The sequence below is a fragment of the Pan troglodytes genome, chromosome 22, assembly GCF_028858775.2.
Source record: "Pan troglodytes isolate AG18354 chromosome 22, NHGRI_mPanTro3-v2.0_pri, whole genome shotgun sequence".
NCBI lineage: Eukaryota > Metazoa > Chordata > Mammalia > Primates > Hominidae > Pan > Pan troglodytes.
In genome coordinates this window covers 46,104,140-46,130,576 of record NC_072420.2, presented here as the reverse complement: position 1 = coordinate 46,130,576, position 26,437 = coordinate 46,104,140, and the positions used below count along the sequence as shown (strand labels likewise).

The 26,437-nt window shown below is 56.8% G+C and overlaps 1 protein-coding gene across 9 annotated transcripts in view; it reads right to left on the bottom strand.

Moving 5' to 3' along the window:
- The window catches only part of COL18A1 (collagen type XVIII alpha 1 chain), a 114,326-nt gene that overhangs the window by 45,708 nt on the left and 42,181 nt on the right, over window positions 1-26,437 (bottom strand). For 2 of the 9 annotated variants that reach the window (XM_009441669.4, XM_009441675.5), the window contains exons 1-2: window positions 16,307-16,986; window positions 3,274-3,818 (exon numbers count right to left, since the gene is read on the bottom strand). In XM_009441669.4, the coding sequence (XP_009439944.3) occupies window positions 3,274-3,818; window positions 16,307-16,952 (1,191 nt within the window). In that variant the 5' untranslated portion in view covers window positions 16,953-16,986. Of the gene's footprint in view, window positions 1-1,993; window positions 2,017-2,089; window positions 2,272-3,273; window positions 3,819-4,637; window positions 10,434-15,601; window positions 16,990-26,437 lie in introns of those variants that run through there. The other 7 variants (XM_009441667.4, XM_009441679.4, XM_009441696.3 and 4 more) reach the window with 7 other exon arrangements.

The window sequence follows — 26,437 nt, the reverse complement described above, 5'->3', positions numbered from 1 at the left end:
ACACAGCTGGAAATGACGTTCAAGGCAACGGCAGCAGCTGGGAGGGGGTGCATGATTTCCCGGGAGACGGCCACTGACAAACCTGACTCAAGAAAGTGAACCTGAAAAGACCAACAACGCCCAAGGACTCTTAGGATGAGGAACACAACCAGTGCTCCGGAGGGCTCTGTTGGACCCAGCTGCGGCCAGGGATCCCAGGCACCATCTGCGGCAGCGCCAGGGGCGATGCAGCCTTGTGGAGAGGCTGAGGAGGAGGAAGCCTCCGTTTCCTCCCTGCTCCCAAAGCTCTATGCTTGTTTCTGCCAAAAATTATGAGTCACACAACTTGAATGTTTCTTTCCCAAGTATCTCAATTCAGAAGTCTGAGAAAATCTCGTGCTGAACAAGTCTGTCTTCTTCTCTACCACACAAGCATGCTTCTCCTCTCCCCAGCTGGAATCTCATCTAAGACCCAAAGAGAAAGTTCCTGACACCTGAGGCCTGCAGGGACCTGACACAGAGATCAACCAACACAGCCCTCAGCACACGGCCCGCAGCGCGCCACCCACATCCAGCAGCACGAGGCCCGTAGTGCGCCACCCAGGCCCAGCAGCACGAAGCCTGTAGCGCGCCACCCAGGCCCAGCAGCACACGGCCTGCAGCACGCCACCCACATCCAGCAGCACAAAGCCCGTAGTGCGCCACCCAGGCCCAGCAGCACACGGCCTGCAGCGCGCCACCCACATCCAGCAGCACGAGGCCCGCTGCACGCCACACACGCCCAGCAGCACATGGCCCGCAGCCCGCCACCCAGGCCCAGCAGCACAAGGCCCGCAGCGCGCCACCCAGGCCCAGCAGCACGAAGCCCGCAGCGCGCCACCCAGGCCCAGCAGCACACGGCCCGCAGCGCGCCACACACACCCAGCAGCACACGGCCCGCAGCGCGCCACACACACCCAGCAGCACACGGCCCGCAGCCCGCCACACACACCCAGCAGCACACGGCCCGCAGCCCGCCACCCAGGCCCAGCAGCACACGGCCCGCAGCCCGCCACCCAGGCCCAGCAGCACACGGCCTGCAGCACGCCACCCAGGCCCAGCAGCACGAAGCCCGCAGCGCGCCACCCAGGCCCAGCAGCACACGGCCCGCAGCACGCCACCCAGGCCCAGCAGGGCCCCAGCCCAGGGCCAGACCCAGGGCCCTCTAGCTCCCTCCTGTTCCAGCTCTCTGACCTTCCAAGGTTTCACTGGGCTGTTGTAAGTCATGGTGTCTTCTCCAGGCCAGATTTAACCACATAAACACATCAAATCCCAGCTGGGTGCAGTGGCTCACGCCTGTAATCCCAGCACTTTGAGAGGCTTAGGCGGGTGGATCACCAGAGGTCGGGAGTTCGAGACCAGCCTGACCAATATGGTGAAACCCCATCTCTACTAAAAATACAAAAATTAGCCAGGCATGGTGGCAGGTGCCTGTAATCCCAGCTACTTGGGAGGCTGAGGCAGAAGAATCGCATGAACCTGGGAGGCAGAGGTTGCAGTGAGCTGAGATCACCCCATTGCACTCCAGCCTGAGCAACAGAGCGAGATTCCATCTAAAAAAAAAAAAAAAACACAAAAAAACCACACATCCAATCCCAATGGTCAAAAAAAAAAAAAAAAAAAAAAAAAGACAAGGTAAAAAGGCAAATGACAAGGTAGAAATAAAATCTGCAGCATGCAAAACCAAAGAGAAGTTTCTTTTAAAGATAAGGAGTTTGTATAAATCACTGAGAGTTGGGCCCATCGAAAACCACAAAGAACATAAACCGGTCAGTCACAAAGGAAGAAATACAAACAGACAATAAACAAGTGACAAAATGAAAGTCTATCTTCACTAACAGTCCAAGAAATGCAAAATTAAACACCCAGACCCCCTCTTCCTACACACGGGACTTCGCTGATGAGGAGGCCCTCACCGCAGGGCGGCGGCCCGGCTCCCATAGCACCATCGGGGCACAGCTGTGCACCCACGTACCGAGCTCTCGGCACTCAGCCGCTTTTCCTAACAGTGTTAAAGATGTACGGCACTTGTGGGCCACTTTATTCCACCAAGAAACGGCTGGGGACTCACACAACAAATTGCCTCTCACTGGAGGGGGTGACTCTGACTTCTTTCCCGGTAATCATGTTTGTGATCAAGAGGAAAACAGAGGCCCAGTTTGGTGTCAACGTCCTAGCGGCTCCTGAGCTCTGAGGGTTAAAAGTTCCTGCCAAAGGTGAAAAGTCAGCTTTCAGAACCCCCAGACACCAGGACTTAGAACAACTTCAAACAAACAGCCCTTGTCTGGGCAATAATTAACCTTCTGTCCCCTGCGGCCCGCCAGGGCAGGGGCGTCCAGCTGCAGGCCAGCTTGAATGCTAGAATTCAGGGACTTGTGAGACAGTGTCAGCTGAGGTCACCCACGTGGCTGTTCCCAGAAATGCAGGGGCTTTGGACACAGACCCCACATGGGTTTAGGGATCTGTCCACTCCCCCAACCCCAAGAAATGAAGGCCCACTGGAGGGACTTCCCGGAGACTCAGGTGGAGACGGCCACGTGCATTCACCGCTGGGGGACTCCCACCACGTGCTCCAAAGTGGAGTCTCCCAGGCGTGGGTTGCTGCACCCTTTGTTAAAGGTGCTGACCTGCAGGGCCGCCCTGAGCCCCTGGTCCCAGCGGGTGTGCAGATACCACAGGAGAACCCTGCTGGGATCAACACCCTGCTGCCGCCAGCTTTGGATCGTTCATCGTTTTCAACAAGGACCCCAGCTTTCATTCTGCATGGGGCCACGAGGCGTGTGGCTGGGCCTGGACTCGGTCCCCACTTACCCGACCGGCCGGTCAGAGGCCGGGAGCCCCACTTCACCACGGGGCTTGGCACAGGCCTGGGGGTGTCTCTGGGTCACGGGGTCACGGCTGGGGTGGATGTCTAGTTACAAAGTCGTTCAAAGAGGGCCCTCCTGGGCTGGGCCTCGGGGTCTCAGAGAAACCATGGAAGCCCAGGGCTACCCTTCCTGGGGGTGCAGGAGCCAGAGAGCCAAGAAAGTGAATGCCACCCCAGCCAGGCTGGCCAAGAACCCGGGAGGCCTGCGCCGGAGGCCAGGGCTGAGCAGCCAAGAACCCGGGAGGCCTGCGCTGGAGGCCAGGGCTGACCACAGCTGGGGTGGGGACTCTCCTCTTCCGGCCACAGCTCCGTCCCTGTCCCAGTGGCCACCCCCACCCCACCCCACCCCAGCTGCTCCAGTCCCCCAGCAACGGCACAGTGGGGGTTACCTGGAATTTGTCAGGGTCCGCTCCCCCGGCCTGAGCCACGAAGAGCCCGGCGCCAGGCTCCAGCTCCAGGCCCCGTGAGGACCGAGCAAGCGGCATTCTCTGGAACTCCTCACAGTCCACGTAGAGGGCCACAAAGCCACCCGCCACACTGAGGGCTAAGTGTGTCCACTGGCCGACGAAGGCGGGGAGCCGGAAGCTGGCGGCTGTGTGGGTCTGGCCTGCACCTGGTTCCGTGTAGAGCAGGGAGATGTCCTGGTGCCCGTCCTGCACCCCAGAGAGCTTCACGCCCAGCAAGACCACGGCCTGCGCCGAGTCCGTGATGGCGAACAGCACCCCTGGGCCCTCTGTGGCTGGCCGGATGTGGAACAGCAGTGAGAAGTCACGGAAGAAGAGGCTGGGGAAGTGGTACCGGGCCACTTGGCCACTGTTGGCATCTGGCCCAAAGACGTAGGCCAGCCCGACGTCGGGGTCATCCGTCTGGGTGACCTGCTGGGGCGGGGGGTCCCCAAGGAGCTGCAGCAGCCCCACCTCCTCGCTGACGCGCTCTGCAAAAAGAAAGACAGCTGGTGAGGTGGCTGTGCAGGACGGAACCAGGGGCCACCGACGCGGCCTGGAGAGGCAGCCAGGCAGGGGCAGAAAGGAGAAACTGAGTCTGGGAGGGCTCTCCACGTGCCTGGCAGCCTGCCCTGATCCCCTGGGCTCAGCCACCCAACGGCCACCCAGGTTCACTCATTCCCAAACGACAGGCAGGCTCCATGCAGAAACCTGTGTGCAGGGGACATGGTGTCTGCAGGACACATGGTGTCTGCACGGGACATGGTGTCCACAGGCCCCCTTCCATGCTTTGAGCAGGGATGGGCACAGCGGACATGGTGTCCACAGGCTTCCCCTTCCATGCTTTGAGCATTGATGGGCAGAGCCAGTGGGGAGAAGGGACCAGGGACTGGCCGGCACCCCCGCTGGGGCAAGGAGCTGTGAGGGGCTGGGGCTGGCAGCCTTCCCGCCCGGCCCTGTGCCCTGCCCGCCCACTCTGACCCTGCTGGAGCAGCCCAGGCCGGCACCCCAGCCTGGCCTCCACTGTGAAGCCACAGTTCCACCACAGGGAAGGAGGGAGGCTGACCCCACACCCCAGTGTTCTTCGAAACCTCGGCTACGGGGCGTCGCCCAGAGTGGCTGCCTCAGCTGGGGTTCCACGTGGCATCTGAGGACACAGTGTGGGATTTCACCCAGCACTGTCGGGCACCGGCTCACCCGCTGGGCCAGGTGCTTCATGTGGCAAGGACAAGCTGTATCTCCCCACCCCCCCATGCTGATTCCCCTCGGGGCCACAATCACCCCTTGGAGGGGCTGCATGCCTGACGTACCTGCCAACGTGCCACAGTCTCCCCACCAGCCCCGCTGCTCCGTGCAAATGCCCCACAGCGCCGGGTGACTCACTCCACTCATTCCTGCCCAGGCGGAGCTTGACTTCACTTCGACTCAGTAGCCCAGGGTCAGAAGGAGCCCTGTCCATCCCTCGCCCAGGGAGCCCAAGCCAGGACGCAGCCCCGGTGCCCAGAGTTCTCACACCTGGTTTCCTGCCTACGGGAGGGGGGCAGCACCCACTCAAGGGCAGACCCTGCTCAGAGTGACTTCCCAGCACACCTGCCGTGCCAGGCAGAGCCCGGCCTTTGCAGCCACGGTCTGGGCCAGGGGCAGAGGGGTCCCAACGGGCTGAGCCTGGGTTCTGGGGGCCAGCGGTCACATCCCCCTCAGACAGAGGCCGCCGTCCGCCCAGATGGCAGCTGTTACAACGATCGTCCATCCAGATGGCAGCCGTTACAATGATCCTTTTTCTCATAAGAAGTGCCCTGGTCCCACATGTCCAAGCTGGGGCTGTGCTAAGATCAGGAAACAGGACTCGGCCTGGGGGCCAGAGGCCGTGCCAGCTGCCCAGCTGCCCCCGAGTTCACCTTGGAGAAACCTCCCACCACCCTTCCTAGAACATTCCGTCATTGGGAAAGCAAGATGCGGCAGCTGCCACCTTCCTGGGCTGGAGGGTACCAGCACGCTACACCGGCGGCCCCAGGGACCCCAGTGACAGCAAAGCCCTTTCCAAAGCTGTCCCATCTCCTCTCCACGAAGCTCCTGGGGGCTCCCTTCAGAAGCCAGCTTCCAAATGCCCGGCCCTAAGATGCTGGATGGGCAGAGAATGGCGCAGCCTCCACTCCCCGAGGTACGGGCCCAGCTGTCTCAGATGTCCTGGAATCAAACAGCAAATGCCTGAACCCCATTTCGAGAGCTCAGCCTTCCCGGGTGCGAGAGCTCAGCCTTCCCGGGTGCGAGAGCTCAGCCTTCCCGGGTGTGAGAGCTCAACCTTCCTGGGTATGGTGGGGCGGCCCCTCCTGCTGGACCACCTCCCTTTGGATCAAGGTGCTTGCTTCTTTAAAGACCATTTCCCCCTCAGGAATCAGGCCAGCCAGAAGTGTGGATGGTTCTGGAGTCCTGTGTGTGTTAACAGAGGCCCCTTTAAATATGCCCAGGACAGACAGTGCAGCCAGCATCCTCCCCGCAGGAGAGCAGCGGGTACCTCTGGCTGGGACTCTCCGCTGTTCTCACACCAGTGTGGAACGTCCCCGCCCCTCCCCTTGGGTCCCTTATCTTAGGGGACCGGGGACGTCCATCCCTTCCGCAGTGGCAGCCTCTGAGCCAAAGTGCCCTCTCCCAGAAGCCGGACTTTCCAGGACCCTCACTCCCAGCCTCACCCTGACACGGCCTGACTGGGGGTCTCCTGTGAGTCCCATCCTCGGCTTTGTCTGACACCTCCCAGGACAAGAACCTCCTTTCTCCCCAAACTGGGCTCTCCACCAAGAGCTGCGTTCACCCACGGGGGAGTGGGCTCCAGACAGGCCAGTCCTCGAGGGCCACACCCAATGTCCTGCATCCCTCACGGCCACCGTGGCCCCGAAGAAAAGGGCAAACCCCTCAGAGACCCTCAGACACGTGCACTCCACGGACGCCCACCTGTGCTCAGCACCAGGTGCTCCAGCCACTCCCCAGAACCAGCCCAGCCTGACTCTTCGGGGCACAGGGCCTGGAGTCTCTGCCGCCCCTTTGAAGGGCTCCTGAGGACAAGATCCAAGGCTGCCTGGCCAGCCCCCCGCCCTCCAGCACAGCCCCCTCCAGTCCTGCAGAGCCAGGGCCGCTCCTGCCCGCATGGAGTGCTCTCAGCCCACTTTCCAGGGAAAAGAGAAAATAACCACCTCAGTAAGACTCACACAGAGCTTCCGGAACCTGATCCAGAGCTTCAAGAGTGCGCCACCATCATCACTCCATCACACCATAGCACTTACGCAGTGAAGTGCCCGGGGGGACATCTTGGCATCAAAGAAAAACAGCCTCAGAACAAACACCTCCACCAAATCCCAAGGCTGCAGAGCCCCCACGGAAGGCTAAAAAGAACCTAAGAAACGGGCCCCTGTCCCCGGGTGGAGACTTCCTGTTGACACTCGGACACGTTTACAACATTCAATCTCTCCACCGTCAGCGCTGACCCAAAACCCACGCCAGGCACAGGTGGGGTGGCTCAGCTGGTGTCTGATAAACAAAGGCGAGGCTGTGCGATGAACCCGCCAGTCGGGGCTGAGCAGGTGTCCGCAGGGTCATCTGTTATATAGAGAAGCAGAAATACCTGCGAGTGCTTCAGTCAGGAGGGGCTGAGGAAAAGACCAGAACAACACGAAGACCAGAGCATCTCCCTGGAGTTATGGAGACTCCTGAGATGCAGGATAAAGGAAAGAGGAACTTTCAGACACAGGGCAATCCCATTAATGCAAAGTAAGACTCCCATGCATATGTACACATGTGCAGCCGTGCACATGGACAAACTGTGGTGGGCAGAGCCATGGCCCCAAGGATGTCCACGGCACAACAGCTGGAACCCACAAATGTAATTTTACGTGGCAAGGGGATGCTGCAGCCAGGACTCGGGCTGTGGACCTGGAGATGGGAAATGATCCACATCTAACCACACAAAGCCTTAAAATCGAAGGACAAAAGATGGCACCATGAGGACTTGTCCGACACCGTTGGCTTTGAAGGGGGAAGAAGGGGCTTTGAGCGAAGGGAAGCGGCAGCCTCTAGAAGCTGGAAAAGTCAAGAAAACAGATTCTCCTCCAGAGTCCCAGAGGGACCCAGCCCTGACAACACCTTGGTTTCAGCCCAGTGAACTGGTTTCAGACTCTGACCTCCAAAACTGAAAGGTAAGACAGCTGTGTTGGTTTAAGCCACTGAATTTGTGGCAATTTCTTACAGTCGCCAATAGGAAGCTACATACCTATATGCAAATTGGCACAAACCCATGGGGGGATGGACACGGTGCCCCCACCTGACCACTGCAGGTGGCTGTGGTGAGTGGGACTCAGGAGCTCTGTTCCACCCTCTCATGTGTGGCTGGAGTCTTGCCGAGGGCCTGCCTTATCTAAGAGGGTCTTTTTTGGCCCCAGGTTGGGCTGTTGACTTCTGGGACAGACTCCAGCCCACCAGGAAGATCTCATCCCCCAAATCCCATCCCGGGAAGAGGAAGAGATGAAAACGGGAGGCTTTGGAGCTCCCACCGAGGGACTACGGGATCCACCTCTGCCCCAGTGCCTGGGCACTGTGCCACTCCCGAGGGCTGGGCAACCTGGAAATGTGGTCACTCTGCCCCCGCAGATGTGTGTCTCTTCCTGAGAGCTAGAGGCTTCCATCATGGTTTGGCTCCAGCCCAGTTCTCAAAGCTCCAGCCTCTGAGCTCTGGACCCAGCCACAGTGCCCATAGGGAGTTTCTCCCCGCACTTGGCATAGCTGGGTGGCATCCAGGCTAGACACCTGCACATGATATAACAATGATGATGCCTCAAGACTTGATTTCTTTCCTTTTCTTTTCTTTTTTTAGATGGAGTTTCGCTCTTGTTGCCCAGGCTGGAGTACAGTGGTGCAATCTCAGCTCACCACAACCTCCACCTCCCAGGTTCAAGCAATTCTCCTGCCTCAGCATCCCAAGTAGCTAGGATTACAGGCATGCACCATCACACCCAGCTAATTTTGTATTGTTAGTAGAGATGGGGTTTCTCTGTGTTGGTCAGGCTGGTCTCGAACTCCCGACCTCAGGCGATCCGCATGCCTCAGCATCCCAAAGTGCTGGGATTACAGACGTGAGCCACCATGCCTGGCCAAGACTTGATTTCTTGACAGAAAGAAACGTGTTTGAAAATGATTCTGGAGTACTCTGGTAAATGGCAGATGGAAAGCGCCAGGAATCCATCTCCCCAACTAATTAACAAGTGCATGGGCAGAATTTGTCTTAGAACTCTTTTGGAACTCTGGAGTCTACTGAAAGCTTGCAATGTCCAGAGGAAGGCTTGGACAGTAACGGGTGGTTAATTTAGCTAAACCCCAGCTCTTGGCACAATAGCAGCCACACATCCATCCTCCACCCCCATTCCCATAGCAGGTGCCATGCACGAGTTCCTGGAGCAGCAGCCACACAGCTTGTGGGAAACAGGACGGCAAAAAGGACCCTGTCCTGCAGACATCGAGAACCTGTGCTCCGATCAGGTTGCCTGGGATCACAGATGTGCAGACAGGGAGGTGGGGCCATTGTTTTACACTCCCTCTGTTGTTGCAAGCTCCCCCTTCCAGCTGAAGTGACTTGAAGGGGATTTAGAGGGCTGGCACTGTTTTTTCTCCCTCATTTTTATCTTATTCCTCCTTTGGGAGCCAAACATGAAAGAACAGGACATTGAAAAACAGCAGCATGTAAGAGGAAAATTAGAAAGTGGCTGCACACACCCAGGGAAAGGGACAGGCTCAGAAAAGACCTGAGAAGACCTGAAGTTCACACCTAAGGGAGATTTCTGGCACAGACACAAAACATTTTTAAAAAAGTAACAAAAAAAAGCAAACGCTGGTGAAGGGCAAAATTGACTTCAAGAGCCACATTACTGAGTTCAAATGTTCACTTTTTAACACAAAATCACAAGGCACACAAAGCAATAAGAAAATATAGCACATTCAAAGGAGAAAAATGAATCAACAGAAGCTGTCTCTGCAAAAGACCTGATGGCAGATCTACTAGACAAAGACTTTAAAATGACTGTCTTAAAGATGCTCAAAGAACTACAGAAAGGTGTGGAGAAAGTCAAGAAAGTGATGTATGAACAACATGGAAATATCAATATAAAAACCTTGAAAGAAACCAGAAAGAAATTACAGAACTGAAAAGTACAATAGCTGAAATTGAAAACATCACTAGAGGAATCTGAAGGTGATTTGAGCAGACAAAAGAATGAATTAATGAGCTTGAAGATAAGATAATGGAAATTTTCAAAGACAAAAGATGAATGAAAGGTGAAAAGAGCCTAAGGGGCTTGTGGCCACCATCAAGAGACAAGGAAGCATGCATGCCGTGGAAGCTGCAAACAGAAGAGAAAAAGAAAGGTGCGGAGAGACTAACTGAAGAAATAATGGCTGAAAACTTCTCAAATTTGTTGGGAGACATGAATATAAACAGTTAAGAGCTCAGGGAACTCCAAGTAAGGTAAACTCAAAGAGACTCACACCAAGTTACATTATCATCAAACTTTCAAAAACAGAGAAAGAATCTGGAAAGCAGCAAGAGAAAAGCAACTGCTCACATCCAAGGGCTTCTTAATAAGATTATCAGCAGATTTCTCACAGAAACTTTGGAAGCCAAAAGGCAGTGGACCAATATATTCAATGTACTAAAAGAAAAAAAAAACTGTTAACCAAGAGTCCTATATCCAGTAAAACTGTCCTTCAAAAGTGAGGGAGAAATTGGCATTCCCAGATAAACAAAAGCTAAGGTAGTTAATTGCCACTAGACCTGCCCTGCAGAAAATGGTCCAGGGAGTCCAGCAGGTAAAATGAAAGGACACTAGTCAGTAACAGTAAGTCACATGAAGAAATGAAGATCTCAATAAAGGTAAATACATGGGCAATTATAAAAGCTGGTATTGCAACAACAGTTTGTAACTGCACTTTTTATGAATGAACCTGGAGGATATTAAACTAAAGGAAATAAGGCAGGCATAGAAGCAAATACTGCATGATCTCACATGTGGGATCTAAAAAAGTCACATTCATAGGAGCAGAGTAGAATGGTGGTTGTCAGGGGCTGAGGTCTAGGAAGGACAAATATGTGTGTGTGCCACAGATGTGGCTAGCAAGAAGGAAGCCTCAAGGGGGGCCCAGCAGCCTGGCTCCAGACTGCTCTTCAGCATTGCAGCAGATGCAGGACAAGCAAGAGCCCTGCAGGGGGGCACCAGGAGACCAGCAGGTGTCCACCCTAATGGTGCAGGCCATCTGATAAGGGGTAGGGACTGGTGCCGGGATGGACGGTGCCCATGCACAGAGTAGGGTGCAATGGGGCACAGCTGCCACCCCACTCTGTGCATAGGCAACGGGGGCCTCCTTGACTTACTGTTACTGAGTAGTGTCCTTTCATTTCACCTGTTGGACTACTGGACCATTTCCTGCAGGGAAGGTCTAGTGGCAATTAACCCCCTTAGCTTTTGTTTATCTGGGAATGCTAACAGGGCACAGCAGAGGCCAGCCCACAGAGAAGAGGAAATGTGACTGTTGGTCGAAGGGTACAAAGTTTCAGTTATGCAGGAAAAGTAAGTTCTAGAGGTCTAATGTACACGTGGTGATTACAGCTAGAATACTATATTGCATATGGCACTTCAAACTTGAGTAGATCTTAAGTGTTCTCACCACACTCACAATGGTAACTGGTTGAAGTGATAGATGTCCACTAGCTTGACTTTAGATATATACAAAAACCCAAATATATGTAAAAGGACCTGCAGGAAGCCCTGTTTGGAGTGCTGTGCTTTTCATTCTGTCTGTGCTTAGTTCAGAATCACACAAGATCTTGTACCCACAGACAACTGCACCCAATGCACTGGGCCCTTGACACTCCAGTAGGAGTTAAATGCTGAGTCACTCTTGGTGCATCTAAGAGGCATGGAGAATTTACGAGAAGCTTAGCCAGCATCATCGAAAAAAAATATTTGTAGGTTGCCAAGCGGTGAGAGATAAGCATGAGTTATTTCCCACGGAGTGGTCTTCTCCCTTCTTAAACCAAAGTTACATGGAAACGTCAAACAAATCAAAGCATTTTAAGGAGAAGGGACATTTTCTCAAGTTCTGCATTTGACTAAAGGAGCAAGAGGTAAGCACCGTGTAAGGACACCTGTGTGCCAGTGGCTGGCCCATGGGGTAGGGAGGAGCGATGAAGGAGCAGCCCCTCGGGGCCATCATGGTGACGTGACCTTCACGTGCACTCCCGTGGCCTCCCACTGACCTCCGAATGTCCAGTGATGGGGGTGGAGGCAGAGGAAGCCCCAGCCCAGGGGCCTGTGCACCACTTGCCAAGATCACGGGACTCGTGCATTTGAGATGAGCGACTTGGCCGGCGTGTGTGTGGACCCGCCTCCCTAGCACCCCGGTGGCAGCTGTGCCCAGTTGCGCCCCACTCTGTGCATGGGCACCATCCATCCTGGCACTGGTCCCTGCCCTCATCAGATGGCCTGCACCACGAGGGTGGACGCCTGCTGGTCTCCTGGTGCTCCCCGGCTGGGAGCTTGCTTGTCCTGCATCTGCTGCGATGCTGAAGAGCGCTCTGGGGCCAGGCTGCTGGGCCCCCCTCGAGGCTCCCTTCTTGCTAGCCACACTTGCGGCACGCACACGTGTCTGTCCTTCCTAGGCCTCAGTTTCTCACCTGTAAACGGGAACAATACGCAGCTCCCAGGTCAGAGGATGCTTGCCTGTAGGACTCCTTGGAAACATCACCTGCCTCTGCTACGGTCCCAGGGGCCAGGGTTTGTGAGAGCTCAGGAGGGGTGTAGAGAGCAAAGTCCAGAGGGCCAGGCACCCATTGCTGTTGTGGGGTGACACTCCCACAGCCCTTGTGACCTGAGCTCCATGTGTCACTCACAGAGTCCCACTGAGACAGCCCAGGGGGCTTCCTGGAGGCAGTGTCCCGGGCAGCCCAAGCCCAAGCCCCGCTCACTGACTCTTGGCAGCTGCAGCAAGGGAGCCTCCCTACCCCACCCCGGCCCTCCCGTGTGAGGGGGCCTCACTCCCTTCCTCGTGGACCTGAGGGACAAGCCCACAACACAGCAAAACCCTCCACAGGGTCCCTGCTTGTGTGCTGACCACAGGGTTCACCCTCCCTTTGAGCGCCCCCCATGCCCCAGCACGGCTGCACTGTCCCCCACGCTCTCCTCGAGGTGGGCCGGCGGGGTGGACACACAGGGCAGTGCCCAGGATGAGGTGGAGGGGGCGCTGGAGATGGAGCCGGGCAGGAGGCAGCAGGACCCCTCCAGCTCCCCTCCCCTCAGGGGCACATACTCCCTGACCCCTGGAGATGCAGCCAGGGACCTCTGTGGGCCTCGAGGGCTCTGTTCTGGTGCCCAGATCACAGCCCAGCACCCCCACTTTCGGGGCCTCGCAGTCTGCCCGAGGGGTCAGGCTGGGCTCCCCCTCCTCCTCCTGCCCCTCACCCAGGGCTGGGAGTGTCCAGCCCAACATAGGGGCCCGGCAGGAGTTGGGGCTAACCCAAGAGGAGCCTGGGCTGGGGAGGAGCTGAGAGGCCAGAAGAGGGGGCAGGACCCTCCCGGCCAGGCCACACCTGGGAAGGGGCTCCTTGATAAAGCTTGAGGCCCACCCCTGGCCAGAGGCAATGCAGGCCAGGAACGCTGATGGAGTCCCCCAGGACCCTGCACGGGACACAGCCTCCCTCGCACGGGGACACTACCAAGCTGTCCAGATGTTCAGTGAAAAGTCCCCATCAGGCTGTGCCACCGACCGGGCCAGCTGCAGTTACAGAAATTCCTCGCCCTCACAGCCCCACTCGGACCCCAGCCCCCAAGCCATGCAGCTGTGCCCCAACTCCCAGGAGACCGGCACCTTCCCTGAGGCTGAAGCTTGCTCACAGTGCTCAGCTGATCCCAGACAGTCTCGGGCTGGCAGGGCTAGGGCAGGGTCAGGTGTGCAGGCCTGGCGTTTCCCCTCCCACAGGCTGCAGCCCTCCCAGCCCACCGCTGTCCTGTCTGCCTCCATGGGCTTGCAGTGGAGGACAAGGTGGGCTGTGCTCGAGCCTCCCGGGGCTCCAGGACACCGGATCCGGGTCCCTCCAGGCAGTACAGCTCCTGCAGGGCTGCCCTACCCACATGCTTGGTGGGGAACAGTAGCCAGGTGGGGTGTGGCTCTGGGGGGATTGCCTGCAAGGCGGCTGGTGCTTGCTTGCCATTTGGGTGTTCCAGGGACGGAGCATGAGTGGGACCCAGGAATCTGGCTGCTTGTGGCAGTGCCAGCTGCCCTGGGGGTGACATCTAAGCCCTGAGATGCCAACATTCGCGGGCACAGCCCCTGCCTCAGGAGAGCTCCAGCCCTATGAGATGCCAACAGCCGCGGGCACAGCCCCTGCCTCAGAGAGCTCCAGCCCTACAAGATACCAATAGCTGCGGGCACAGCCCCTGCCTCAGAGAGCTCCAGCCCTACAAGATGCCAACAGCCGCGGGCACAGCCCCTGCCTCAGAGAGCTCCAGCCCTACGAGATACCAACAGCCGCAGGCACGGTCCCTGCCTTGGAGAGCTCCAGCCCTACGAGATGCCAACAGCCGCGGGCACAGCCCCTGCCTCAGAGAGCTCCAGCCCTACGAGATGCCAACAGCCGCGGGCACAGCCCCTGCCTCAGAGAGCTCCAGCCCTATGAGATGCCAACAGCCATGGGCACGGCCCCTGCCTCAGAGAGCTCCAGCCTTACGAGATGCCAACAGCCGTGGGCACGGTCCCTGCCTGGGAGAGCTCCAGCCCTACGAGATGCCAACAACCGCGGGCACAGCCCCTGCCTCGGAGAGCTCCAGCCCTACGAGATGCCAACAGCCGCGGGCACGGCCCCTGCCTCGGAGAGCTCCGGCCCTATGCTTCTGGGGCGCATCCACAAGGGCCCCCACTCCTGCACACACCAGGCCCCCCCTGCGCAGTTCCTGTGCCCCCCTCAGGCTCAGCCAGGCCCCGCTGCAGCCCTCCCTCCCTCCCTCCCTGCCCCTCCATTCCAGCCCACGTGGGCTTTACTCCTGGGACCACCTGTTGTCAGCACTTGTCCCTGCCCTGTCTGTGGCCCCTCGGCCACTCCCCAGGCCCCACACAGGGTCTGCAGAGGCTCTGGGCTTTGCTGAGAGAAACGGTCACTGGCCAGAAACTCGAGGGGAATCACCAAGCTCGTCATCCCTCACGGAGCCTGGCGGGTGGGCGTCCACCAGAATTTCCACTGCAGGTACCCCCACCTCCAGGTCCGGCACAGCTGCTAACCCCCACCAACCCTGTCCCAAAGCCCAAAGAGCAAACAGCAAGGCTGCTTCCCCTCAGCACTATGGGGAGGACAGCAGGGGAGGACAGAGCACCTCACCCTGCAGGGGCGGGGACAGGGCCTCCGGGCCAAGGCTGCCAGGTGCACACAGCAGGCAGAATCCGAATGGGGCAGGCACAGCTCAGGGGCCCCGTCTATCCCCGGACACAGAGGAGACAGAGGAGGGAGCTGCTGGGGTCCTTCCTGGGCTGCTCCTGCCCCCGGGAGGTTAAAGAGTCCCCCCTTCCCTCCTCTTCCTGCCCCCAACTGTCCAGCCAGCAACAAGGCCAGGCCACGTGGTGATGGGGCAACGTCCCCTGGGCCCAGGAGCGGCCCCCACTGTGGCAGGGAGGCTGTGTGCTTCAGGATGGGGAGGGGGACATGAAAGGCTCCCTCTCAGGACGGGCCCTGCAGACCTCCCTGGTCCCCACGCTGGGAGGGTCTCTGCACTGCCCACGCGGCAGCGCCCTTGGCCCGAGCACGCTGGGGCTCCCAGGAAGCGCATGGAACCGTGCAGCTCAGTGACCGGAGCAATGTTGATGCAGCCACACCTGAGCGGGAATCTCGGCTCCCTGGGGTGAGTCACGCCACTGCCCCACGCCTCAGTTTCCCCTCTTGACTCGGGGCATGGCAGGGTAACTCGGGACCGTGCTGAGGACTAAATGCGCTAAAATGCTCAGGGAGCCTCAGGCCCAGGTGGCACCTGGACACATCGGCTGCGGTTCATCCAGCCCTCTTCCCGTCCAGACGCCGGCCTCCTCCCTGCACAGGAGGCCTCACTCCCAGCTCTCCCACCTCCCGAGGGCCACGGGCCCCTGAACGTAGAGACTCGGTGTGGGCGGAACCTGTACCAGGCTCACGTCAGCCCCGCCCACACTTACCTGGCAAGGCAAAAAGGAAAGGGTGGGGAGATCGGGGCCGGCCAGTTACCTGCAGCCGGCCCAATGAACACACAGTACCCGTCCTCCTGGGTCGGGAGCGAGGCACAGGCGACGGGCAGCCGGCCCCCGCCCAGGCGGCTCCAACACGCATCCTGCAGGGCCTCGCAGAACTGGCGGCAGGGTGGCGGGGCGGGCGGCGGGACGCTGCCGCATGGGGGGGCCAGCAGCAGGCAGAAGAACCAGGCGAGGAAGGGGTGGCAGTGCGTCCGCAGCAGGCCCCCCCACGCCCGTGCCCCGGCCCGCACCTGCTCACCGCTCTCGTGGTGGAGGTGGTTGGGCAGCCAGAAGTGTGAGATGCCCAGGCGGCCGCAGACTGGCAGGGAGGGCGGCAGGGGCAGGCAGCGACCGGCAGGGGCCTCGGGGTCAGCCCCGAGCAGGGCAGAGTTATTAGCGAGACCCGGCCCCACAGAGTTAGCCACGTGGGAGACCCAAGCACCGCTGTCCCTGATTAAAGTGGTGACTGCGACCTGAGACAGTGCGCCCGGGAGCCCAGAGGAGAAGGCAGAGGGGGCCGCGTGCTTGCCCAGGGAGCCCGTCACCAGGGGGTGCAGAAGTGGCGTGCGCAGGCGGACGTCAGGGCGTTGGAGCTGCTGGCTGGGAGCGGCTGCGGCGGGCGAGAGTCCTTGGCTGTCTGGGTCCTGCAGGCTTCCCCAGGGAGGGGCCCCGCCCAGCAAGGAGGAGAGAGAAGCTCTACCTGAAGACGGTGGTGGCACTGAGGGCCCCGTGAGTGGTGCCCAGGGCCTGCCCAGGGAGGGAGGCGATGGGGTGGGTGCAGGCAAGGTGCCAGCCTCGGTTGTGTGGGCGCCCAGAGAGCTAGGAATGCCACGGCTGGGCCAGAGAGCGGTCCCATTCTCCTGGGGGGTGCTGGAAGGCCCAGCGAGGGCAAGGGGGCCCACGGGAGTCTCGAGGACCAGCGTTTCCGCCCTGGCCAAGCTCTCAGTGGGGACAGTGTCATTCCACAGCTGGACGAAGCTCCGGATGCCTTTGGCCACGTTCAGGATCTTGGCTCCAACACCGGCAATGTTCTCCTCTGGCGCGTCCGGGCTCTCGGCAGAAGTGGGGGTGTCCTGGCCATCTTCCAGCAGCTCTGAGGGTGGCTCAGGGCTGCCAGGGGCTGTCGCTGGCTCTGTGGAACCATTCCGGGGGGTCACGTGTGTGGTGGTATCTGCTGTGGGCTGCACAGGCAGGGGCCCCTGGGGCTCAGGGATCGTGGTAGCTGCGTGGCTGGTGTCCTCATTACTGAACCAAAGCCAGTTCAGGTTCAGCAGGTCGGCCCGGGCAGCCGCCAGGCAGCAGAAGAGCAGCAGCAGGATGTGGCAGCCACAGGGGTAGGGAGCCATCGGGGCAGTGCGGCTGGAGCTGCGGGCGGCGGGAGGGCCTCTGTGCCTGGAGGTGGGGCTAGCCAGGCTCACGCCCTCCTGCCCTCCCCTGTGCAGGCTTCCCAGCCTCTGGCCGGCTGTCTTCCACCCCCCACTCTTGCAGAAGGAAAGAAGGCACCAGCCTTGGAATCAAGGTGCCCAGCACCCGGGGGTTCCAGCACCCAAGGATTTATAACTTCTTTCCCACGGCCCTGCAGCAGCCCCAGGCTCCGTGAGGACAGAGGGTGCTGTGTGCAGTGTCCACAGGGTTCCCAACGTGCTCCGCTAGGCTCTGCCGGGGCAGGGCTGCTGAGTCTCTGGATTGGGGCTCCAAGCCAGGACCCCATCCCAGAAGCACTGAGGCAGCGGCCCCCAGCCCCTGCTCCCCCTCTGACCTGGAACGCCCAGAGGCGCCTGGCCTGGAGCCATTGTGTTGTGGGAAACTTGGAACCGAAAAAATGCTCAGCTTGTTGCAGTGCCAATTCCACTGTTGCAATGGCTGCCCAAGTCGTTAAACATCCCGGGGAGGGTCTCGAGGGGCTCGGACCCTCTCAGAGCTGCTGTGCCTCCCCTCGAAGCTGGGGCTTTACCTGCCTTGGACTGTGTCCCTCTCAGCCCTTCCTGACCTTCTGCCCAGGAGACCCAGCAGAGACGGAGCCCGGGACTGGGGCAGGAATGCATCCTCCTTCCCGGCCTCAGTCTCCCCGTCCACAAAAGGATCTGGTTAGACTGGAACATTCCAGGCAGCGGGTAACCCACAGGGATGTGAGTGGCATGTGAGTGGCTGCTGTGCCCCCCCCCCCAGCTGCCCAGGCACAGCAGTGGGTGCTGAGTGTGCCTTATGCCCTCTGAGGACCTGTGTGCAGCCCGGCCATCGGCCCATTTCACAGAGGAAGAAAACTGAGGCGTGAGCCTGGTGACCCCACTCAAGACCACGGAGCCCATAAGAGGTGGAGCCAGGCAGTCTACACAGGCGTGCTCACTCACACACGTTCGCACATGTGTACATCCTCACACGCACACACCCAGATTTCACCCCACAATCCACCCACCCCCTCAGTGCTCTGCACGCCAGCTCCCCCAGCTGGAGTCCCTCGTCACCCTGCCTCCTCCAGGCTGTGCGGCTGGGGTTGCAGCCACCCTCCCCCAGGGCTGGGGTCAGTTGATGTGACAGCAGCTGTGACGAAACAGCCCCACAACCTGTCCCCAGCTGTCCCCAGGTCAGGACATGCTGTAGCCATCGGTCGATTGCTGTCCACAGGGCAGGGCTGGGCTGCTTGGGACCCAGCCTTGTTTCAAGCAGCTGAGTGCCACGTCCTTCTCGAGGGCAGGCGCGGGCATTCCACAAGAAAACATCTGCATCTCGGTGAGGCCGTGCTCCCAAAACTAATCCCCACACTGCTCAAACTCGTCTTAGAGATGCCCAGAGAATAGTCTCTTTGCTTGAAAACTGACTGCTGCTGCTGTGATTTTATGCCTGAACACGCCTCCAGAAAGTCTCCCAACAGAAATTCCAGAGACTGCCCCCTCCTCCGCCAGTGCATCTCAGGGAGGGAACTCTGTTGTGGGGGACGCCCCCAGCCCCATCCCGAAGGCTCTGTGCTCAGAGGGTCACTGGCCAGCTGGGCTGGCCCTGCATTCATGCCCCCCAACATACACCTCCTGGGCAGAGCCAGGCGCAAGGAACTGATTACGCCTAGCAATGGAGAGAGAGCAGCTCCGGCCCTCGGGGCCACACTTGGAGGATGGTGGCAGCCCCATCGCACTGAGCACCCACCCTGCCATCTGCAGGGTGCCCAGCTCCCTCCACCCTTCCCCTGTCCACTCCATTCCTGACCCCACCCTTCCTGCCCAGTGTCCAGGACTCCTCCACCTCCAAGTGCTTTGAGAGCTTCCTTTCCACCATCGGGGTTCCCTCACCTCCAAGCACCTCCACAGCATCGCACGTTTAACCTCCTGGAAATCCTAGTGCGGCTCTGCCACGGCTCCACAGCTCAGCCCCCGGGATCTGGTTCCCACCAGGAAGCACCTGGCAAGGGTGGCTACTACATAAGCCTCCTCACATCATCACTCAAACGCACGCATGTATACGCACATGCTCACACACGAACACCCACATATGCACACATATGTATGCTCACTCCTGCTCATGCATGAACACATGTACATGCATGCTTAGCTATGCCATATGTCACGTGTAAATACTCACATGCATACACAAGCCCCCACACACGTACATATAAGCTTACATGTGTCAGACATGAATGCTCACATACATACACAAGCACACACATGTACATACATGCTCACATATCACACATGAATACTCGCATACACAATCACACACGTACATACATGCTCACACATGTCACGTGAATACTCACATACACAAGCCCACACACATAATGCTTACATGTCATACATGAATGCTCACATGCATACACAATCACGTACATGCATGCTCACACACGTCACGTGAATACTCACATGCATACACAATCACACGTACATATATGCTCACACGTCACATGTGAATACTCATGCATACACAAACTCACACATACATGCTCACGTCACATGAATACATGCATACACAAGCTTGCACACATACATACATGCTTACATGTGTCAGACACAAATGCTCACATGCATACACAAGCCCCCACATGTACATACATGCTTACATGTGTCAGACATGAATGCTCACATGCATACACAATCACATATGTACATGCATGCTCACACGTCACGTGAATACGCACATGCATACAGAATCCCACACACGTACATATATGCTCACACATGTCACATGTGAGTACTCACATGCATACACAAGCTCACATATATACACACTCACACGTCACACATGAATACATGCATACACAAGCTCACACACATACATGCTTACACATGTCACATAGAGTGCATATGCATGCTCAGCTCTGCCATGCATGCTCACACACACATGCACGCACACACACATGCACACAGGCAAGCACACTCACCATGTACTTGCACTCTCAGAAAGCACCCTGGTGTTGCCCAAGTCCTGCTAGCAGCATGGCCAGGGATCCAGGCCTCCTTCCCAGCCCCTGCCCAGCTCCATGTAAAGGGCCTGACTGTGGCTCGTTCCAGGAGTCTGTGTGCCCAGATGGCACCATGAGCAGTGCGGACCAGGGTTTCGGCGTGGCCTCTTCCCCTTGGTGGAGGGAGCAGAGAAGCTGAGGCAAAAGGAGCAGCAGTTGGCAGTTTCCCTGCGGCTCCTCGGCGCCTCCTGGGGTGAGTGCGGCCTCAGGCCTGCCAGAGACGGAGGACACACGTGTCGTCATGAGGGACCTTGGGGTCTGCAGGAAGGCAGGAACCACTTGGCTCTGATGGGGCGGCTGGGAGGCCCATGATGGAGCTCACTGGAGACGACCCAAGCCAAGGAGGAAGAGGGCCCATGGATCCCGATGGAGCAGAGTTGACAGGACAGGTGAGACCCCTCCCTGGGGGTGCGCGGGACCTGGGTGACACAGGAGAGTGCCCCAGTCTGAAGTGCCCCCACCCTATTGCCTTGAGGCCTGAGATCGTCCTTCCCAGTCTGACTTCATAGAGGAAGCAGCCTTCAAATCCCACCGCCTTCCCCTCTGAGCGTTCCAGCTGCTGAGTGCAGAACATGGCGTCCTCATTTGACTCAACAAAGGCAACGTTAACCACAAACTCCCTCAGCAAACCCCACGCAGACAAGTGCATCATGCCTGTGAAGGCCAGCGAGGTGCTGGGGAAGAGCATGGCTCGCCAACCCCGTGGGATCCCAGAAAGGCAGCACCCCACAACACAGCCACCCAACTGTGTCCCCAGGGCCCCAGAGCCTGTGGGGCCCCTTTCTCTGGCTCTCAGTTATGACAACAGGAGGGCCAAGGGGCTCCCTTCCTGGAAGCCAAGCTGACCTGGCTGCTGGGTTGCGTATCATCACAGCCTGTCCCAGTGCGTGTGGAGTTTGACCTTGAGTTGACTCCCTGCTCTATCCCTGATGAGAAAATGGGTCTCCTCTGTTGCTAGGCTACAGTGCTGTGGTACCATGGCCCCCGCTGGCCGGCCATCTGGCCAGGGCACTAGAAATGCCCGTTGGAAGCTGTAGCCATGGGCTACCCGCACGCAGCCACTCTTGTTATCATGACCTGCCCGCTCCTGAGGGGCCTGAGGCTAACAGCTCAGAACCCCACACCCCCTAGAGGACCTGCTGTCCCCCACTGGTGCCGTCCTGCAGAGTCGGGCCCTGTCTCCAGAGGTGACGGCACCGCCGGAGCAGCCACGAGGGCCCTGGAGCCTAAGCATCCACCTGGCCTTGGTGGACCCGGGGGTGCTGTCCCACCATGGAGTGTGTGTCCTCCCTCAGCCTCTGGTGTCCGCACAGCCATCGAGGGCTCACCACTGCCACGCCAGCCACGGGCTCCAAACATTGAAGCAGCTGGCAGCGGGGTGCAGGGTGGGCACACCGGGAGGGAGGCCTGAGATGCGGTGGGGAGGTCACATGCACGGGCTGCAGTTTCAGAGGACGAGGGAGACCGCCCACCATGAACACAGGTGCCAAGAACTGAGCCTCCCCACTCCCTGCACCCCATCTGGTCTTCGGGAAGGTTCCACCCTCCCACTGTCTCCGCCCTGCCCCGAGCCAGGGTTTGTCCTGTCTTGTTGGCCTGTCTGGTTTAAATTCCTAAATAGTGTGGTCTTTTATTTTCTTTTTTTAAAAAGGCGCAAACACCCACACGTGAACAGGGGAAACTGGTTCATCAGGGGGCAAAGAGGGGGGCTCATTTCCGGGCTGAAGGCCCCAACCGTAGCTGTGAGGCTCTGGGCTGTTCAATCGTCAGAGGCGTCCCTCCTGCTTCTGGCCACCCTAGGCCTCAGCCCGTGGCGGGTGGCTCTGGGCTGCCTCTCCGTGGGTCTCCCACACCTCGACCCTGAAGGCTGGGGGAGGATGACAGGGATGAGGGAGCAGGGCAGACCCCACCTGAGCCACCCTCTTCATTCCCTGAGCTTGTCCTTCCCCCAGATGCTCGCCCGAGCCCAGAATGTCCTGCAGAGACCCCTCAGGTGTGGCCTCCCTCCCCTCCTTCCCCAGGGACCAGAGACTGTCCAAGGACAGGCCCAGGCAGGCTCCTGGAGATTCCAGGGAGCGAAACCTGGGCCCTGAGGTCCCAGTACCCACTGCCCATGGGCACGCCCCCAGGCAGGCACAGCCAGTCAAGGTTTGGATGCCGCAGACACGTCTCCAGCCCTTTTGAAATGAAAACATGACTTTTCATCTTTCTGTGGCGCAACTAGTTTATGATTGTCTGAAGTCTCTGAATGTGCTTCCTGGGCTCTGCATTTTGTGGCTACTTTTTCAAACCACAATGATAAAGGCAGCTTTATCATGGCACTTCCAGAGTGCCCCCTGACAGCTCTGCTGCTTGGCCAGGACCTCTCACCAGACCTGGCCGCCGGGCACAACCCGGCCAGCGGCACGACCAGCAGCCGCCGCCTGCAGATTCAGTGGCTGGAGGTGGCCGCACAGTGAGAGGGCCGGGTGGCCAGGCCTGGGTCCAGGTCCCTGGAGGGCACTCCCCTGTCACCAAACACATGGACCTGAAGACCTACGGTAGCAGAGGGAGTGTGGCAACACCCTAACACCCACCCCCAGCTTACAGCCTCTTTCCCCCTCTGCTCAGTGCTCAGGGTGCCCCATAAGCCCATTCTCTCCCCCACGGTGGGGGCAGGGTGGAGGCTTCTGTCCCCCGATTCCACGACGAGGCTTCTCTTAGCTCTTCCCTGGATGTACATTCCTGGACTCAGCCGTGTCCCTCCCCAGGCTCTGGTGTCCCTCTGACCGCTCGGCAGAGCCTGGGGACTATGAGGTGGGGAGCCTGAGGTCTTCAACCCCAAAATCCTCCACTGGGTGATCACGAGCGGTGGGAGCCTTCTTGGCTCCTAAATTAATGCCAAGCACAGCCTGGCGCTCAGCGGGCAGCCTGCCTCTTCTCCCCGCACCTGGCCGGCGGCAGCTGGAAGCCCATGCGAGCCAGGCCCTCCCCTCGGGCTTGGTGCAACCTCCACCGCAGCCCCGGGGCCCACCCTTGGGAAGGCCGCCAGAGACACAGGAGATGGATCACTGGTGAAGGGTCATGAGCCGGGCAGCGGGGCCTGAGGCAGGAGCAGCAAGAGGATCAAAGCGCCACAGGGAAAAGACACTTTAGACATCTTCCCAGGGACAGCTGCCACCTCTGCCCCGACAGGAGGCCACGGGGAGGACACACAGTCCCCTGCCATGGCTCTCCACAAAGCCTGCACCTAAACACGAGCAGGCAGGTGGGTGAGTCCAGGCTGCGGGTCAGACACCCCCACAGAAACCCGACTGGACTGCCACGTTAGGAAGAAGGCGGCAGGGCAGCGGGGGTGGGCAGGGCTGCTCCAGAGTCAACAGAGTACAGAGCAGGACACTAATGCAACACGTGGTCCCTGACAGCTCTGGGACTGCCCAAAAGATACGCAGGCCAGTGGGGCAAAGGACATTATGGAGCGCATCTGGAGACGGCCTGTTCACAGGAGGACGGACAGAATGATTGTAAACTTCTCAGGCATGACGATGACACTGTGGCTCTGTGGGAGAATGTCCTTGTTCTTGGGACACGCACGCAGAAGTGCATCTACAGGGCAATGTGTGGAGACGCTGCGGCTCACCTCAGCGAGCGTCTGTACTTGCATGTGGGTATGCAGAAGCACACGTGTGTGCGTGTACACAGATGTGTGGATATGGATACATGCATGCATGGATATCTGTGTGCGTGGACTGCATGTGGATTATGTGTGCATACAGATGAGCATGTGTGAATGTGTGCATGGGTATGTACATGTGCACACATGGATATGCATCACGGATGTGTGCGGATATGTACGCATGTGGAGGTGCATGTAGATATTCTTGTGTGTGCACACGCATGGATACCTGTGCGTGTGGATATGCGTGTGTGTGGATATGGACACAGATGGAGAGAAAGGGAGTGCCTGGGAAAAATGTGGCAAGTGTTTGCTTGTGAGTCGAATGGAAGGTGTGTATGAGCGTTTCCTGATCATCGTATCAACGTCAATGCAGGTTTGAAATGTTCTCAAAGGATGTTTGTAGAGAAAATAGAGGTTTCTTCCTGATGTCTTCTGGCAAACTCCCTATGCCAGCTCTACCTCTGGCAGTGCAGGTGACTCAGCAGAGGGTGGGAAGAAATGCTTTTCAGACCTCGATCCACGTCCCCTGGGGCTCTGTGTGTTATTCCTGCATGCCTTCAAAGCCTTGTTACTCCTTCCAGTCCGAGGAGGCTGGCAGAAGACGCTGCCTCTGTCTTCTCCTGAATGCTGCTGCAAGGGGGGCCAATGGGTGGAGCACAGCAGGGCAGCGAGGCTCACCGACATCTCCTGCTTGATGTGATAAAGTTCACTGAGGGCGAAACAAAAGACCTCAATGTGCTCTATATGCTCTAAGGGAACCATCCATGCTCTACCCAAAACAAAGCAGATATTTGCAAAGACTCTAAGAAGTTCGAGAGCCAAGAGGTCCCCCGATTTTGTTCTTCTCCAGGATTGCTTTGGCCATTCTGGGTTCCTTGAAATTCAATTTAAGTATTGGGGTCACTTTGACAATTTCTATAGCCAGTGGGGATTCTGGCAGGAGTTGTGTGGACTCTAGTTGATTTAGGGAGTATTCTATCTTCCAATCCATAAACATGGGATAACTTTCCATTTATTTAGATCTTCCTTAATTACTTTCAATGTTGCTTTGCAGTTTTCAGAGTATAAGTTCTTGTTGATGCTGTTGTAAACAGATTTTTCTTTCTTAATTTCATTTTTGGATTGTTCATTGCAAAATAAATACAATAGATTTTTCTATACTGATTTTATACCCTGCAACCTTATTGAGCTCATTTATTGGTTCTAATAGTTTTTTTGTGGATTACTTAGAAAAAACTGTAATTTTAGAGGAACAATAAAAAACTTTTTAGAGGTTAGAACTTTTACTTTTAAATATATATATGATATACGATATATATGATATATGATATATATATATATAAGATCTGGCCTCTAAAAATACAGTTTTACTTGTTCCTTTCCAATCTGGATGTCTTTTATTTCTTCTTGCCTAACTTTCGTGGCTAGAACCTCCAGTACAATGTTAAATAGAAGGCACAATAGGGAATGTCCTTGTCTTGCTCCTGATCTTAGGAGGAAAGCATTCGCTCCTCCACCACAAGCACGGTGTCAGCTGTGGGCTCTGTCACAGATGCTCTTTACCAGCTTGTTAAGTGTTTTTCATGAATAGTGTTGAATTTTGTCCAATACTTTCTCTGCATCTATTGAGATGATTGGGTGTTTTTAATATTTTATTCTATTGATATGATGTATTACATTGATTTTCAAGTGTTAAACCAACCTTGAATTCCTGGGATAAATCCCACTTAGTCATGGTGAATTTTTTTAATATGTTGCTGGATTTTATTTACTAGTAGTCTACCAAGGATTTCTGTGTCCATATTCGTAAGATAAACTAGTCTGCAATTTTCTTTTTTTGGCAATGTCTTTGTCTGATTATGGTATCAGAGTAATATTGGTCTCATAAAATGAATTGAGAAGCATTTCCCACTCTCCTAGTCTTTTGAAAGAGTTTGTGAGAATTGGTTTTAATTCTTTAAATGCTTGGTAGAATTTAGCTGGGAAGCTCTCTGGTCCTTGGCTTTTCTTTATGGGTGTTTTTGGATTACTAATTCAACCTCTTCACTTGTTATATATCTATTCACATTGTCTATTTCTTGTTGAATCAGTTTGAGTAGTTTGCACCTTTCTAGGAAATTTTCAATTTCATCTGCCATCTATTTTGTTCATAGTATTGGATTAGAAAAAAGTCAAAGGACTTACATTCCCAGTTTTAAGACTTACAATGCGATGGTAACAGGACAGTGTGGGAGTGGCGCAAGGACAGACACACGCATCGGTGCAGTGGAACTGAGGGTTCTGGAATAAACTCATAACCTACGGGCAACTCATGTTTGACAAGAATGTCGAGACTGTTCAGTGAGGAAAGAGCAGCCTTCAACAAACGGTGCTGGGCCAACGAACAGATACACGCAAAAGGGCGAAGCTGGATCCCTACTTCACACCACATGCAGCTATTAAAATTTTTATTTTAGCTCTTAAATAAAAGAGCTAAAATAAAAAAACTTTTGAAGGTTTTCTTTTTCATAACCTTGGATTTGGCAAAAGATTCTTACATATGACAGCAAAAGCCCAAGTGACAAAAGAAAAATAAATTGGACTTCGTAAAAACTTAAAAGTTTTGTGCCTCAAAGGACACCATCAAGAAAGTGAAATGACATCTCACAGAATGGGAGAAAATATTTGCGAATCATATATGTGAGGAAGCACTTCTATCTAGATGATGTAAAGAACTCATAAAT